Consider the following 18328-nt stretch of genomic DNA (forward strand, 5'->3'; position numbering starts at 1 on the left):
CACTGCAATAGGCTACAGCCTACTCAAATGATTTTATGTAGACTATAAGTGTAGCCTATAGGCTATAGCCTACCCAAACATTACGCGTAATTGTATGCATATATCAAAATGAATGCTCTCGGCTTTTTCGTTTAAAATAGATAATACAATGTTATATTGTATTCACATGATTCTTCATGGGCAAAGGCAGATGTTAACTCATATATCGAAATAGGTATGTTTAGGTCTGAAAAGTATTAATTTGAATGATATCCAGCAGAAGGCGGTGTTAGTCCTGATATGGACACGCCGTAAGGGGAACACAACACTGAATGAGTTATAATTTTTCCGTTATATTTTGTTTTGCCCACATCTAACCATATTTAAACATCTAACCATATTTAACCTGTCTGGCCTCATTGCAGACTGATGTATCGCTGTCAGTACAGTATAAGTAAATTAATATGGATTTAATCGATGCTTACAATAGGCTACTCATTTCATTGTCTTGATGAATGATCTCTCTCGTCGTCATCTACTCAAGAGGTTACCGTCACTTTGTGATGTACTGTAGTTGGCATCGTCCGGGCTCCGGGTCTTGTCCATGGTTGCGTGCTGAACTGTAGGCACGCAGCCTCTCGCTTGCTTTATACTGCGTCGGAAATGCAGCCTGCTCAGGCTGTGGGCACTTTGCTTATATCATCACATTTAGAGCTGCGTTGTCTCTTGTAGGCCCATGCAGAACACACAATTAAAATACACTGGGGTAATCAGGCTAATAGCTTAGAACCAAATACGCACTGAAACGCCAACATAACCTTCGGGACTGTAGTAAGACACACGGACATATCTACATTTTAAATCCTTTATTAAACCATACCAGTTACCCAATGGATAAACTGACACTGACTTATACACCTAATATCCACGGCCATGAACTTATGTGCCAGGATGCACCATCAACCGGAGAGAGGACCAGCAGGCATGTAAATCGAGTCGCTGAGGTGGGCATTTCCCTCCAGACTTGCTGAAGCTGGGCGTTTTGGGTTCCAGACGTTGTAAAAAGTACCAAAAGAAAGAAAGAAAAAAAGAGACAGCCCTGATGAGGAGTGAAAGCTTCATTTCAGCAAAGCGCAGAACTCTGCAAGAGAACAGAGAAACAGAGCGATGACAATGAGATATAGTGATCACCTGACGTGTGACCTCACAGCCAAGTCACAGTGAATATTACATACGTTGAAAAAGCTTGCATTTATTTACTGTTTCTTCCACTATGCCTTTGCAGCATTCCTTCCTTCCTTCAGATGCAATATCCCCTATCATCTGGAATAATATCAAATATAATGATATAAAACTGATGAAGATGAAACTATTATCAAGATGCTATTTCGTGTCAGCATTGGACAGTCCCTCTGTTGCTCTCCTGTCAGGTGTGTGTAGTGCTGATGTGAGTGTACCTGTACCTTCCATCCCTATCTTGCCATCCCCATCTCTGTCTCCTGCCGCTAGGAGAGTTCTGGTCTCAGCATCAGTCAGCTCCCTGGCCCCTGAGGAGAAGTTCTGCAGGAATAATCTGGGGATAGACAAACAGAGGAGAGAGGAGTGAAGAACTACATGTACATCTCATGTGTCAATGCTGCTTCATTGTATTGATATGTAATGTATAGTTTACTTCAGCTTGAATACATCAGGCTCTTTCTATGAGCATGACAAACACACACACACAACTACACTGAACAAAAATATAAACGCAACATGCAACAATTTCAAAGATCTTACTGAGTTACAGTTCATATAAGGAAATCAGTAAACTGAAATTAATTCATTAAGCCCTAAACTATGTATTTCACATGACTGGGAATACAGATATGCATCTGTTAGTTACAGATATCTTAAAAAATAAAGGTAGGGGTGTGGATCAGAAAATCAGTCAGTATCTGGTGTGACCACCATTTGCCTCATGCAGCGCGACACATCTCCTTCACATAGAGTTGATCAGGCTGTTGATTGTAGCCTGTGAAATATTGTCCCACTTCTTTTCAATGGCTGTGCGAAGTTGCTGGATATTGGTGGGAACTGGAACACAATGTCGTACATGTCGATCCAAAGCATCCCAAACATGCTCAATGGGTGACATATCTGGTGAGTATGTAGGCCATTGAAGAACTGGGACATTTTCAGCTTCCAGGAATTTTGTACAGATCCTTGCGACATGGAGCAATGCATTATCATGCTGAAACATGACGTGATGGCGGCGGATGAATGGCACGACAATGGGCCTCAGGATCTCGTCACAGTATCTCTGTGCATTCAAATTGCCATCGATAAAATGCAATTGTGTTATCATCAGCAAACCGCTTGCCAACATGACGCCATACACGCTGTCTACCATCTGCCTGGTACAGTTAAAACCGGGATTCATCGGTGAAGAGCACACTTCTCCAGCATGCCAGTGGCCATAGAAGATGAGCATTTGCCCACTGAAGTCGGTTTTGACGACAACCTGCAGTCATGAGCCTCCCTGAGACGGTTTCTGACAGGTTTTGCAGAAATTCTTCAGTTGTGCAAACCCACAGTTTCATCAGCTGTCTAGGTGGTTGTTCTCAGACAATCCCGCAGGTGAAGAAGCTGGATGTGGAGGTCCTGGGCTGGCGTGGTTACACGTGGTCTGCTGTTGTGAGGCCGGTTGGACATACTGCCAAATGTTCTAAAACGACATTGGAAGTGGCTTATGGTAGATAAAGGAACATTCAATTATCTGGCAACAACTCTTGTGGACATTCCTGCAGTCACCAGGCCAATTGCAATCTCCCTCAAAACCTGAGACATCTGTGGCATTGTGTTGTGTGGAAAAACTGCACATTTTAGAGTGGCCTTTTATTGTCCCCAGCACAAGGTGCAACTGTCTAATGATAATGCTGTTTAATCAGCTTCTTGATATGCCACACCTGTCAGGTGGATGGATTATCTTGGCAAATAAGAAATGCTCACTGACAGGGATGTAAAGAAATGGGTCCACAAAATTGTAGCTAAATAAGCTTTTTGTGCATATGGAACATTTCCCAGGACCAACCCCTTCATGTGCACCCCCCCCCCCTCCACACACACACCCTCCCTCCCTACCTCCCTCCCTCCACACACAGCCACCCTCCCCAACTCATATCATACTTCAGCTCCTCCTCCTCTATGTATCCACTCTGGTCTTGGTCCAGGACTCTGAACACTCGTTGGCCCTCTGCCTCTGGCTTGCCGGTCAGTCCCACTTGTGCAAAGAACAACTTGAAGTTGAATGTGCTTGGAGCTAATGGAGAGATGGGGGAAGCGATCAAGAGAAATGTGGAGAGATGTTGAGAGGAAGTGAAAGAGTGTGAGGAAAGAGAGATCCGACAGCATGACAAGGAGAGAGAATGGAGAGGGGGATGAATAGAGAGATGTAACATTCTCTCATGCGCTCAAATTACTTTAATATGACTACTACAGACATTCACAATCACAAACCCTCTAGCATTTTAATGCCACTGAGCCCTGACAATAATACGCTAGTTAAGGACATTATTATACAATCTAAACACACAGATTCACAGAAGACCTCAGGGAACCCATTCTAATGTGAATGTGTGACATTATGCTATAGATCAAATGTTTAAATCAAGACATTTTTATTCACAGTTTATGCAGTTACAGAGGGTCACTCAGGTCATTATGAAAACCAAATGACTCATAAAGAACAGAGAAAGAGAATGATGGATCAAGTCTGTTTTGAATCATATATTATACACCACAAACAGTTATGCTGAAGATATACTGAAACGTGAGTACACAAGCATTTACATGTGGATGTATTCTGGATGGTGTGCTTTAGTCTGCCCTCTGAAGCAGATGTAATGTGTAGCTAAATAATTAAATGCTGGTGGGCTGCAAATGAAGCCTGCTTGACTGGCTTGATTTAGCCTTCTCTTCAATGCTCAGCATAAACACTGGTATCTGGGTGGTAACTGCTCTGCTGCTCCCCAGCCCCCTGGCTGCCTGGTTACCTGGATCCACCCTCCAACCTTCCCCCAATATAGGACCGCCCTTGGGAGTGGGACTCTTGGGCGTGTGTGTGTGTGTGTGTGTGTGTAATGGTGTGTTCACGTGTTTGACTCACCTTGACAAGCCTTGACAGCAGCCCTGATGTCCTCCTCTCTCAGCAACCCTGTAAACGCCATGGTTCTCTGTGCCTGAGGGACACGTGCTTACAAGAGGGAAACACAGCACAATAAATGAAAGTGGCACAGTGTGTTTTCCTGACACAAACAGACAGGGTGTTTTTTTTTAAAGCATCAGACAAATCCCTCATCAGCCTATCCTCCTTTAGCTTCGAGGTACTATATAGCTACTGTTTCTATGGAATTTATTCAATGACAATTGCTTGACTTTTCAAGCTGTGGCTCTATGAATAAAACACTAAATACATTTTGCAAAACAATTATAAATTTGTCCAAAGTCTTGACGATGCAACTTTAAGGGACATTTTTTGTCTCCAAGCGAGACCTTGAGAGGTCTGCGTCTGCACATGTCCTATTTTTTGTTGCATTAGACGAAATTACATTTGATCACCTTTAAAAACCCTGAGATGCACAAAAACACTCATGAATACACAGAAAGATACATCAATCCCTACAGAACTGCAAAAAAAAGGAAAGATCAAGGCATAATATATCTCTAAAGCCTGGCTGGTACTAACCGTTATCTGGGTGAGGTGGTGTCCGCTCTGTAAGCCAGTGATGTGCAGATCTCTGCCTCTCTCGATTTTTGCCTATTACCCAACACCACTCTCCTCCTGCAGCTTTGTGATCCAGAAAGCAAACATGACGTTTCTCTGTCCTCAAACCCTAGGAGATAACATCGCAATTGGAACTCCTCCTCCCCCTTCATTAGCTAATCAGAGCAGAACATTTTTCACAACTATTGTCAACTAACTTGCAGGGGGTAGAGCTTACAACCCAGCCTGTTAATTGGCTCGATAGGAATAAACAATGCCAAACTATCCCATAGTCCATTATTGCATAATGGGGGTTTTCCATGTAGAAATATTAAGGGTTGACTATGATCCACAATGATGAGCAAAGATGCTAGGATATATTTGGCTCTTTGGGGAGATAAAAGTCCCAGTCAGAATTTCACATTTTCTATAGATGTGAATGGACAGAACCTGGGTGACTCTGCAGAGTACAGTCCTCTTCAGAGTCAACATCTACTCCATGTTATGCATTTTGTATGGATTATTAATAACCACAAATGATACATCTGAGTGAGCGTAAAGTAACAAACATGACATGGAATGAAAACACAGCAGTACAATTAGGGTCTTCAAATACTTAATGTGTACAGTCCATAAACCAATGTGTACACTGAATACTGTCAACACAGGATGTGTCATTAATAACAGGTTTTAAAACTCCCATCACACCCTCTTACTATAGGCTATAGAAGCAGAGTTTCTAAGGTTCAGTCAAAAGTAATCAATGTTATCCCTTTGCTTGGGTATGAAGGATGTGTCCAACTCCTTACCTGGCTCCCCCTGCCATATTTGACATAGATGCAAAACAAATTGATGTGAAAACATAATGTAGGCCTATAGGTCTACTTAGCTATATCGTGGCTTATGTACCATCTTATCTCATGTCAACTGGTTTCAGTTAACATTGTTGGTATTGACCCCCTTTATTAATTATTGCAGTTTATTTGCACTGGTTCTATGCACACTCTCACACATACTACACTGACACTCCAACACACACATGCATAATGATGACATGCACTCACACATAGGCACACTTTCACACACACTGCTGCTATGCTGTTATATATCCTGATTGCCTAGTCACTTTTATCACTTGCTACCAACCAGTACATACTGTGTTACCTCAATTACCTTGTACCCCTGCACATTGACTCGGTAGAGGCACTCCTTGTATATACCCTCGTTATTGTTTTTATTGTGTTACTATCTACTTTTTTATTTAGCAAATGTTGTTCTTACTTTTTAAATCTGCATTGTCGGGTATAGGCTCATAAGTAAGCGTTTCACTCTAAAGTCTACACCTGTTGTATTCGGCGCATGTGACCAATAAAATTTGATATGATAGGCATACCTTTCCAAGACATTTGCACCCCCCTAAGAAAAAACAATTATAGGGGAAACACTGGATGCATAGCCTACAAGTCCATTGAATCAGGCAGGTAGAGTAGTTCATCTTTCATAAAGCACTGGAACATTGCTTGCATACCTCACATGTCAAGTGACTGGACTAAAAACGCATCTAGCTTTACGTTTGACACAAAGCAATGGATGTGGACAGAGAATTCGAAGAAGGAGAGTGATTGGTCATATCGGTACATTAATACAGATTAATGGGTTGTGATTCGCTGTTGTATATGTCTCAATATGCACGCCCCCATGCTATGACGTTGTAGGAACATGGCGCCTCTGAGGAGAGGTGGTGCCTGACAGTTTGGACTATTGATAAAATATTGCGTGTGAATAAATGTAGAACACTGCCGGCAAAGCGTATTTATCTAAATATTATTGTTCTAGAAAGGTAATAGACCGTTTCTATGTTTCATGGATAATGAAACGGCATTGTTTGAGGCATTGATAGCTCCTGTTAGCTTGTCGTTGCTATTGACGCTAGCTAACGCGTTTAGCCATAATACAATGTTTGCGGTGCGGGCATTTTCATGTAGCCTGTCGATATAGCTATATATTTTACTTATCAATGAAATTGACATTTTATTTAGTATTTAGTTACAATTTGACGATTTTGAATTCTCATTAGCTAGTTAGCTAGCTAAGCTAAAAAGGATGGGGAACCGTCATGGATTTGTGTTGCCGGCGACTGGGATTTTTCTGTCGGCGTTATTTCTGGCCGAAGGTGCTCCGCTTCCGTATTCTGACACAACAGGTAAGACTCTAAATATATTTTGTTTACCATGTCACTGAATGAACTGTTACCACCAGTTATTTCCAATTAGTTTCAGGCCAATGCCATTATGTTAGTTAGTTAATTAGTAAGAGGAATAGTGTAACAAGGTAGTTAACTAGTAAGCCATATCGCGCTAGCGACACACTCAACAAGCTAGCGCCAGGAAGATAGGCAGCTATTTAGATTACTAGCTAGTTAGCTTGCCAATGCTAACTAACGTTCAACACAGCCAGACAGCAACCGCTGAGGGAAGAGCGACACGAAGGGGGTATTTTGTTGCTTGTTATAGATTTCAGACGCGTTGAGCTAACGTTAGTATGTCAATGCAATGTAGATGAGCTATTTTAACTGACTTGCTAGATTTTAAGGGTAGTAAACTCAGTACTCACCATACACCTGGCCAGTCCATTTACAACACTTAGTTTTATCCAGTGCAGTTGTGCTTAGTAGTAGTATCAGTTTATAACACTATTTGCCTTCAACAGTTCACTCCTTGCTTTGATAATTTGACAACAGTAACACTGGTTCTGATGAAGTGATTCACGTAATGTCAATGTGTGTTGACAACCATAACATCTGAAGTTTAACTGGAACAACATTTAAAGTTATGTCTGATGAACCAAACTAGCATCATCAAAGAAATACAGTGCATTCGGGAAAGTATTCAGACCCCTTGACTTATTCCTTATGTTGTTACATTACAGCTGTATTCTAATGTATTAAATGTTTTTCCACAACAATCTACACACAATACCCCATAATGACAAAGCAAAAACCGTTTTTTTAGGAATGGTTGCAAATTTATAATACATTCAAAACAAGTACGTTATTTACATAAGTATTCAGAGCCTTTACTATGAGACTCAAAATTGAACTCCGATGCATCCTTTTTCCATTGATCATTCATGAGATGTTTCTACAGCTTGATTGGAGTCCATCTGTGGTAAATCCAATTGATTGGACATGATTTTGAAAGGCACACACCTGTCTATAAGGTCCCACAGTTGACAGTGCATGTCAGCAAAAACCAAGCCACGAGGTTGAAGAAATTGTCCATAGAGCTCCGCGACAGGATTGTGTTGAGGCACAGATCTGGGTAATGGTACCAAAAAATGTCTGCAGCATTGAAGGTCCCCAAGAACAGTGGTCTCCATTCTTAAATGGAAAAAGTTTGGAACCATCAAGACTCTTCCCGGAGCTGGCTGCCTGGCCAAACTGAGCAATTGGGGGAGAAGGGCCTTGCTCAGGGAGTTGACCAAGAACCCTATGGTCACTCTGAAAGAGCTCCAGAGTTCCTCTGTGGAGATGGTTGTCCTTCTGGAAGGTTCTCCTATCTCTGCAGCACCACCAATCGGGCCATTATAGTAGAGTGGCCAGACGGCAGCCACAGTAAAAGGCACAAAACATCCCACTTGGACTTTGCCAAAAGGCACCTGAAGAACTTTCAGACCATGAGAAACAAGATTCTCTGGTCTGATGAAATCAAGATTGAACTCTTTGGCCTGAATGCCAAGCATCACGTCTGGAGGAAACCTGGCACCATCCCTACGGTGAAACATGGTGATGGCAACATCATAGTGTGGGGATGTTTTTCAGTGGAAGGGACTGGGAGTCAGGATCGAGGCAAAGATGAACGGAGAAAAGTACAGAGATCCTTGATGAAAACCTGCTCCAGAGCGCTCAGGACCTCAGACTGGGGCGAACGTTCACCTTCCAACAGGACAACGACCCTAAGCACACAGCAAAGACAACGCAGGAGTGGATTCGGGACAAGTCTCTGAATCTGCTTGAGTGGCCCAGCCAGAGCCCGGACTTGAACCCAATATCTCTGGAGAGACCAGAAAATAGCTGTGCAGCAACGCTCCCCATTCAAGCTGACAGAGCTTGATAGGATCTGCAGCGAAGAATGGGAGAAACTCCCCAAATTAAATTTGGGTAGTCACATGCACTGAGTACACTTTGAAGGAGAGGTTGTTGTCCTGGCACCACATGGCCAGGTCTCTGATCTCCTCCCTATTGGCTGTCTCGTCGTTGTCGGTGATCAGGCCTACCGCTCAGCGTCAAACTTAACGATGGTGTTGGAGTCGTGCCTGGCCGTGCAGTCATGAGTGAACAGGGAGTACAGGAGGGGACTGAGCATGCACCACTTTAGGGGTACCTGTGTTAAGGATCAGCGTGGCGGACGTTGTTACCTACCCTTACCACCTGGGGGTGGCCCGTCAGGAAGTCCACGATCCAGTTGCAGAGGGAGGTGTTTTGTCCTTAACTTATTGATGAGCTTTGAGGGCACTATGGTGTTGGAACGCTGAGCTGTAGTCAATTAATAGAATTCTCACATAGGTGTTCCTTTTGTCCAGGTGGGAGAGCGCTGTGTGGAGTGCAACAGAGATTGCGTCATCTGTGGATCTGTTAGGGCGGTATGGAAATTGGAGTGGGTCTAGGGATAATGGTGTTGTTGTGAGCCATGACCAGCCTTTCAAAGTACTTCATGGCTACTGACATGAGTGCTACGGGTCAGTAGTCATTTAGGTAGGTTACCTAAGTGTTTTTGTGCACAGGGACTATGGTGGCCTGCTTAAAACATGTTGGTATTACAGACTCGGACAGGTTGAAAATATCAGTGAAGACACTTGCTAATTGGTCACTGCATGCTCGCAGTACATATCCTGGTAATCCGTCTGGCCCTGCGGCCTTGTGAATGTTAACCTGTTTAAAGGTCTTACTCACATTGGCTGTGCAGATTGTGATCACACCAGTTTAGCTTGTCTGGTATGCTCGTGTCACTGGGCAGCTCTCGGCTGTGCTTCCCTTTTGTAGTCTGTAATGGTTTGCAAGCCTTGTCACATCCGATGAACCTTCGGCGCTGGTGTAGTGTGATTCGATCTTAGTCATGTATTGACACTTTGCCTGTTTGATGGTTCGTCTGAGGTGATAGTGGGATTTCTTATAATCGTCCGGGTTAGAGTCCTGCTTCTTGAAAGCGGCAGCTCTACCCTTTAGCTCAGTGCTGATGTTGCCTGTAATTCATGGCTTCTGGTTGGGGTATGTACGTGCGGTCACTGTGGGGACGACGTCATCGATGCACTTATTAAGCCAGTGACTGCTGTGGTGTACTCATCAATGCCATCGGAGGTATCCCAGAACATATTCCAGTCTGTGCTAGCAAAACAGTCCTGTAGCTTAGCATCTGCTTCATCTGATCGTTTTTTTTATTGACCGAGTCACTGGTGCTTCCTGATAAAATTTTAGCAAATTTTTGCAAACAGGAAAACACTCTGGATGAGTGTTTTCCTGTTTGCTTTTGGCGGAATACAGCTCATTGAGTGCGGTCTTAGTGTCTGCATCGGTCTGTGGTGGTATGTAGACAGCTACGAAAAATACAGATAAACTCTCTAGGTAAGTAGTGTAGTCTACAGCTTATGAGATATTCTACCTCAGGCGAGCAAAACCTTGAGACTTCCTTAGATATCGTGCACCAGCTGTTTACAAATATGCATGGTCACCCCCGTCTCACCAGACACCGCTGTTCTATCCTGCCAATACAGTGTATAACCAGCTAGCTGTATGTTGATAATGTTGTCGTTCATACATGACTCCGTGACGCATAAGATATTACAGTTTTTAATGTCCCTTTGGTAGTTTAATCTTCCATGTAGGTCGGTCGATTTTTATTTTCCAATGATTGCGCGTTAGCTAGTGGAATGGAAGGCAGGGGAAGTTTATTAGATCGCCTACGAATTCTCAGAAGGCAGCCCGATTTTTCTCCATCTCTTCATGCAAATGACGGGGATTTGGGCCTGTTCCCGGGAAAGCAGTATGTCCTTCACGTCGGACTCTTTAACCTGTTGGGTCTAGGGGGCAGCATTTGCACGTCTGGATAAAAAAAATGTACCCGATTTAATCTGGTTACTAATCCTACCCAGTAACTACAATATGCATATACTTATTATATATGGATAGAAAACACTCTAAAGTTTCCAAAACTGTTTGAATGGTGTCTGTGAGTATAACAGAACTCATTTGGCAGGCAAAACCCTGAGACATTTTCTGACAGGAAGTGGATACCTGATGTGTTGTATTGACTTTAAACCTATCCCATTGAAAAACACAGGGGTTTAGGAATATTTTGGCACTTCCTATTGCTTCCACTAGATGTCACCAGCCTTTACAAAGTGTTTTGAGTCTTCTGGAGGGAGATCTGACCGAACAAGAGCCATGGAACGGTGATGTCCCATTAGACACCTGGCGCGCTAGTTGATGTTGGGTACCCTCGTTCCAATACGTTATAAAAGAGTATGCATTCGTCCACCTTGAATATTATTCATGTTCTGGTTAAAAAAGGCCCTAATGATTTATGCTATACAACGTTTGACATGTTTGAACGAACGGAAATATATTTTTTCCCCTCGTTCATGACGAGAAGTCCGGCTGGCTTACATCATGTGCTAACGAGACGGAGATTTTTGGACATAAATGATGAGCTTTTTTGAACAAAACTACATTCGTTATGGACCTGTGATACCTGGAAGTGACATCTGATGAAGAGAATCAAAGGTAATGGATTATTTACATAGTATTTTCGATTTTAGATCTCCCCAACATGACGTCTAGTCTGTATCGCAACGCGTATTTTTCTGGGCACAGTGCTCAGATTATTGCAAAGTGTGATTTCCCAGTAAGGTTATTTTTAAATCTGGCAAGTTGATTGCGTTCAAAAGATGTAAATCTATAATTCTGTGGAAAATTCAAAAACAACAATGTCATAATTCAACTTTCTCAAACATACAACTATTTTACACCATTTGAAAGAAACTTCTCGTTAATCTAACCACATTGTCCGATTTCAGAAAGGCTTTACAGCGAAAGCAAAACATTAGATTATGTTAGGAGAGTACATAGACAAAAATAATCACACAGCCATTTTCCAAGCAATGACATGTCAATAAAACACAGCTAAATGAAGCACTAACCTTTGACGATCTTCATCAGATGACACTCCTAGGACATTATGTTACACAATACATGTATGTTTTGTTTGATAAAGTTAATATTTATATCCATTTTACGTTGGCGCGTGATGTTCAGATAATGTATTCTCACCAAAACCCCCGGTGAATGTGCACATGAATTTACAAAAATACTCATCATAAACGTTGACAAAATATATAACAATTATTTTAAGAATTATAGATAGACTACCCCTGGATGCAACCGCTGTGTCAGATTTTAAATAGCTTTACAGAGAAAGCACATTTTTCAATATTCTGAGTACATAGCTCAGCCATCACGGTGAGCTATTCAGACACCCTCCAAGTTCGGGGCAACCTAAACTCAGAATTAGTATTAGAAATATGCTCTTACCTTTGCTGATCTTCGTCAGAATGCACTCCCAGGACTGCTACTTCCACAAGAAATCTTGTTTTTGTTCGAAATAATCCATATTTATGTACAAATACCTCCGTTTTGTTCGTGCGTACAGATCACTTATCCAAAGGCATAACGCGTGAGCGCGGAACGAAAGACAAAGTCAAAATGTTCCATTACCGTACTTAGAAGCATGTCAAACGCTGTTTAAAATCAATCTTTATGGTATTTTTTACGTAAAATTGCGATAATATTCCAACCGGACAATAGCGTATTTTTTCAAGAAGAAAAAGGAGGGGCGCGCTCAATCCCTTTGTTGCCAGGCAGGAGGGGCACGCTCAATCCCTTTGTTGCCAGGCAGGAGGGGCGCGCTCAATCCCTTTGTTGCCAGGCAGGAGGGGCGCGCTCAATCCCTTTGTTGCCAGGCAGTCCACTCAGAAACTGAGCTCCTATTATCTGCCCAGTGACAGGAAAATGCTCAAACCACTTTCTGAAGGCTTTAGACAGCCAATGGAAGCCTTAGGAAGTGCAACGTCCCCCACAGACACTGTCACTTCGATAGAGAATCAAAAGAACTACAATTCTCAGACTTTCCACTTCCTGCTTAGATTTTTCTCAGGTTTTTGCCTGCCATATGAGTTCTGTTATACTCACAGACAACATTTAAACAGTTTTAGAAACTTCAGTGTTTTGTATCCAAATCTACTAATAATATGCATATTCTAGTTTCTGGGCCAGAGTAGTAACCTGTTTAAATTGGGTACGTTTTTCATCCGGCCGTGAAAATACTGCACCCTAGCCCAGACAGGTTAACTTCCTGACTGATATCTTAAGATTTTGCTTCAATATATCCACATAATTTTCCTGCCTCATGATGCCATCTATTTTGTGAAGTGCACCAGTCCCTCCTGCATTAGAGCACCCACACAACATGATGCTGCCACCCCCGTGTTTCACGGTTGGGATGGTGTTCTTCGGCTTGCAAACCTCCCCCTTTTTCCTCCAAACATAACAATGGTCATTATGGCCAAACAGTTCTATTTTTGTTTCATCAGACCAGAGGACATTTCTCCAAAAAGTACGATCTTTTTCCCCATGTGCAGTTGCAAACCGTAGTCTGGCTTTTTTATGGTGGTTTTGGAGCAGTGACTTCTTCCTTGCTGAGCGGCCTTTCAGGTTATGTCGATATAGGACTAGTTTTACTGTGTGTATATAGATACTTTTGTTCCTGTTTCCTCCAGCATCTTCACAAGGTCCTTTGCTGTTGTTCTGGGATTGATTTGCACTTTTCACACCAAAAGTACATTCATCTCTAGGAGACAGAACGCGTCTCTTTCCTGAGCAGTATAACGGCTGCGTGGTCCCATGGTGTTTATAATAGCATATTATTGTTATTACAGATGAACGTGGTACCTTCAGGCATTTTGAAATTTCTCCCAAGGATGAACCAGACTTGTGGAGATCTACAATGTTTTTTTCTGAGGTCTTGGCTGATTTCTTTTGATTTTACCAAGATGTCAAGCAAAGAGGCACAGAGTTTGAAGGTAGGCATTGAAATACATCCACAGGTATACTTCCAATTGACACACATTATGTCAGTTAGCCTATCAGAAGAGGAGCTTCTAAAGCCATGACATTTTCTGGAATTTTCCAAGCTATTTAAAGGCACAGTGAACTTCTGACCCACTGGAATTGTGATACAGTGAAATAATCTGTCTAAACAATTGTTGGAAAAATTACTTGCGTCATTCACAAAGTAGATGTCCTAACTGACTTGCCAAAACTATAGTTTGTTAACAAGAAATTTCTGGAGTGGTTGGAAAACTAGTTTTAATGACTCCAACCTAAGTGTATGTAAACTTCTGACTTCAACTGTAATACTTCTTGAGCTCCTGTCCGTCTTATAGAATATTAGCTCAAAAGTATGGTGGAGCTCCTATACTTATATGTAAACAGTACCTGCACCCAAAATGAGTACCGCCACCTATTTCAGTCCAAGTCAAGCACTGGTCATTACCATCTGAGAGACAAGCCTTTATCATTCACACATACACTCCCAATAGCCTCTACACCCCAAACACAGGTTTCAGTAGGTGAGGCTTTTATAGGAATCACTATGCTCTCTATCTATCCACGTCTTCATTGACTAGGCCTAACTGAAAATAGGCTTTAATATTGATAGAGGTTCCTTGTTTTGTTGTTTTATCTAAAGCAGGTTATACGTTTAACCGATCACCAGACAAGACTGTGTTTACCCATGGCTTGGGTTTTCACCTGGCCTTTAGCCACCCAATATTGTAGTGCCTATTGTCATGGGTGATCTCTGTGACAGGTGATAATTTGGCACAGGGAGTCTTTAATTGCTTTTATTGAGTAGGTTACATTGGCTACATTGGCCATTGATGTGCCTCTGCACAGTTTTCCGTAGGGATATGCTTAGTATCATGTTTTAACTAAACACATATCCTCTGCTCTGTCATGCAAGCGCCGTTTAGACTGTATGCTTTGATTTGGTTTGACTGTCCCTGACAATGGAAGAAAGCAATACTTTACAATAAATAGTAGGGCTGCACGATTAATCGAATTCAGATCGATATTGTCATTGACATGTTCAGTATCCATATCACAAGAGGCTGAGATGTTCTCCTTTGACACTCCATTATCACACCAACTAGACTACAATACCTCCTCCAATGAGATGCGCCAGACTCTTTCACTCGCAGGCTTTCTCACTCTCTGCATGGCATGCACGTTGGCCAATCATAAGCTTCCCCGTTTAAAGCACACAGTTAGGTTCTGGTGAGGAGAGCAAGGGCTTTACCAAAGACAGTACAGTATGAGGTTTAGAAACTCTGTGGCTTTACCTCAGCATGTGTGGTGGAAACATGGGTGCTGCTAGTGCTAACGAAAATGTCGATTTGGTGCCAAAGAAGGGCGCATTTTCAGTGGTATTGCAGTATTTCAGCTACAGGCAAACCGATGTCAACCAAATGCTAGTGTTGTGCACAAAGTGTCTCAGAGTTGTCGACAGAGGCAACACAACACTTTTATTAAATCATTTGAAGAATAGCCATATTTCTTTGAAAGCGCCCGACAGCAGCAAAGCTCCTCTGCCACAAGCAGCCACCTACGTTAAACCGGCATTGATTGCTGATGTGTTATCAAGTGTAACTCCCTACGAAAGAACAACCACCGCAGACACAGAAATCAGAAGCTAACACCTATCACATAGCCAAAGACATGGTTCCTATTTACACAGTCAGCAAAGATGGCTTCAAGAAGATGATAAACAAGCTGGACAGGAGATACAAGATTCCATCTCACATATATTTCTCACAAGTTGCCATCCCAACCAACACTCTATAACAAAATTACGGGAGAAGTTGAAACATGTCGAGTTGAATTACTGGACCAGACTCCAATGATTTGGACACAGGCTGCACCTTGCAATCGGTAGGCTATGTGTTACATGTTTTTAAGGCACTTTGACTTAGAATTTAAATTAGAATAAATATTGAGCCTACTTATCATACGCTTCCTATTCCATTTGCAGCCTATGGCTGCCTGAATAAATAATTAACTTAGGTTATTTAAGAACTCATAATGTTGTTCTTTAATTAATGCATAAGTGATGCGCTTATAGCGCACTACATGTTGATGATCATGTTAAATGTATGTTAATATGTAGGTGTAATAATCCTATATAATGTTGGAGTACAGCTGGGTGATATGGCAAATAAATTATCACTATCTATAATTTTTATACATTCGATAACGCTAATTATCACTATATTAATCAAATAATGTTTAAAAGGTGCATATCTGCTTCAAACTCAAGAATGCCTTAACAAACCGGGGTTAGAGCTTTGGGCCAGTAACCGAAAGGTTGCTGGATCGAATCCCCGAGCCGACAAGGTAAAAATCTGTCGTTCTACCCCTGAACAAGGCAGTTAACCCACTGTTCCCCGATAGGCTGTCATTGTAAATTAGAAGTTGTTCTTAACTGACTTGCCTAGTTAATAAAAAAAATGTAACCTTTATTTATGTTAGCTACATATCAAATTATACTTGAAGGAAAATTGTTCCATGTTTGTGGCCAGGGAGCACGTACCTGGAGTCAATTATAAGCCTCTTGAAACCTTGCTTTTCGACTGTGCTAATGTCCTTAGCAATGCAATTCATAATAGCATGTGTGATGTCTTTGTCTTTTCAATGTTTGCTTGTAGAGCATAATCGCTGTCAGTGTTGACTGCTTCGGGCAAACATTGGCTGGTGCTTGAGGGGCGTTTATCAATACCGTGGTGCAAACTCAAACTTCCTGCATGTTCCAAAGAGTGATTTTGCTTGAGATGTTGAAAAAGGTTTGTCGTAATACCAGACTTCGTAGCCACCGGTCTACGGCACAATTTACACCGAACATTGCTCTGCTCTTTGTCGGACTTCAAGAAGCCAAACCACTTCCAAATTGCTCAAACAGTTTAACCCTTTTTATCAATGATTTCTTCGTTGGAAGCTGCTCCTTCTCCATGGCTATCACTGCCACTGTTTTCGCCTACATCACTAATTTTTCGTGGTTAATAGTGGCTACTCCATCACTCGAGGTGCTAAGTGGTTTTTAGTGGGCGTATTCCTCTCCATGTGCATATTGTCACTTCTCCGCACGTTCTTGCTGCATCACAGAGGTGAAATGGACTGCTGTACCTAATTATTCTATATTGACATTATCGTTATTGAGGGAAGTAATTACCTCTAATTATTGATTCATCGCCCAGCCCTATGTTGGAGATTTGTTTCATTTGGTTTTGTATTCAGTAGGGGTCGACCGATTAATCGGAATGGCCGATTAATTAGGGCCGATTTCAATTGTTGTTTTTTTACACCTTTATTTAATCTCTATGGGCAAGGCGGGACGAAATCGTCCCACCTACGTAACAGCCACCTGAATTCAGTGGCGCGATTTTTGAATCGTTTGAAATACTATTACTTCAATTTTTCAAACATATTACTATTTTACACCATTTTAAAGACAAGACTCTCGTTAATCTAACCACACTGTCCGATTTCAAAAAGGCTTTACAACAAAAGCAAAACATTAGATTATGTCAGGAGAGTGCCCAGCCAGAAATAATCAGACACCCATTTTTCAAGCTAGCATATAATGTCACAAAAACCCAAACCACAGCTAAATGCAGCACTAACCTTTTATGATCTTCATCAGATGACACACCTAGGACATTATGTTATACAATACATGCATGTCTGTTCAATCAAGTTCATATTTATATCAAAAAACAGCTTTTTACATTAGCATGTGACGTTCAGAAAAAGCATACCCCCCGCAAACTTCCGGGGAATGTACTAACAGTTTGCTAAATTACTCACGATAAACGTTCACAAAAAGCATAACAATTTTTTAAAGAATTATAGATACATTTCTCCTCTATGCACTCGATATGTCCGATTTTAAAATAGCTTTTCGGATGAAGCACATTTTGCAATATTCTAAGTACATAGCCCAGCCATCACGGCTAGCTATTTAGACACCCGGCAAGATTAGCCTTCACCAAAATCCTATTTCCTATAAGAAAAATGTTCTTACCTTTCCTGTTCTTCGTCAGAATGCACTCCCAGGACTTCTACTTCAATAACAAATGTAGGTTTGGTCCCAAATAATCCATCGTTATATCCAAATATCCTTTGTTTTGTTCGTGCGTTCTAGACACTATACGAATGGTAAATAACGGTCGCGCGCATGGCGCATGGCGTGACAAAAAAATGTCTAAATATTCCATTACCGTACTTCGAAGCATGTCAACCGCTGTTTAAAACCAATTTTTATGCCATTTATCTCGTAGAAAAGCGATAATATTCCGACCGGGAATCTGCAATAAGCTAAACAGCCGAATGAAATTTCTCCACGGGGGCGAATCGTGCACGCGCCTCATTCAATGGTCCTCTGATCGGCCACTTGGATAAGGCGATAATCTGTTTCAGCCAGAGGCTGCCTCGTCATCGTT

At 41.9% G+C, this 18328-nt stretch overlaps 2 protein-coding genes across 6 annotated transcripts in view; one reads left to right on the plus strand and one right to left on the minus strand.

The window, feature by feature from the left end:
* Window positions 1-830: 830 nt before the first annotated feature.
* LOC106601789 (parvalbumin beta) lies at window positions 831-7490 on the minus strand. Of its 4 annotated transcripts, none has more exons than XM_045715550.1 (6): window positions 7337-7490; window positions 4706-4853; window positions 4127-4199; window positions 3148-3280; window positions 1437-1552; window positions 831-1120 (listed from the first exon to the last, which is right to left on the minus strand). In XM_045715550.1, exons 3-6 carry the CDS (start codon window positions 4185-4187, stop codon window positions 1098-1100), a joined length of 333 nt encoding a protein of 110 aa, XP_045571506.1. In that variant the 5' UTR covers window positions 4188-4199; window positions 4706-4853; window positions 7337-7490; the 3' UTR covers window positions 831-1097. The 4 variants fall into 4 exon arrangements, with proteins under 4 accessions (XP_045571506.1, XP_045571505.1, XP_014049627.2 ...); XM_045715549.1 differs by having other exon boundaries at window positions 4127-4213; window positions 7337-7486; XM_014194152.2 differs by lacking the exon at window positions 7337-7490 and adding an exon at window positions 6117-6299 and having other exon boundaries at window positions 1443-1552; window positions 4127-4213.
* LOC106601832 (serine/threonine-protein kinase LMTK2) overlaps window positions 6413-18328 on the plus strand; it is a 72572-nt gene continuing 60656 nt past the window's right edge. For both annotated transcript variants that reach the window (XM_045715546.1, XM_045715545.1), the window contains exon 1: window positions 6413-6926. In XM_045715546.1, coding sequence (XP_045571502.1) covers window positions 6827-6926 — 100 coding nt within the window. In that variant the 5' untranslated portion in view covers window positions 6413-6826. The remainder of the gene's footprint in view (window positions 6927-18328) is intronic.

Source organism: Salmo salar, chromosome ssa03 (genome assembly GCF_905237065.1).
Source record: "Salmo salar chromosome ssa03, Ssal_v3.1, whole genome shotgun sequence".
NCBI classification, from domain to species: Eukaryota; Metazoa; Chordata; class Actinopteri; order Salmoniformes; family Salmonidae; genus Salmo; species Salmo salar.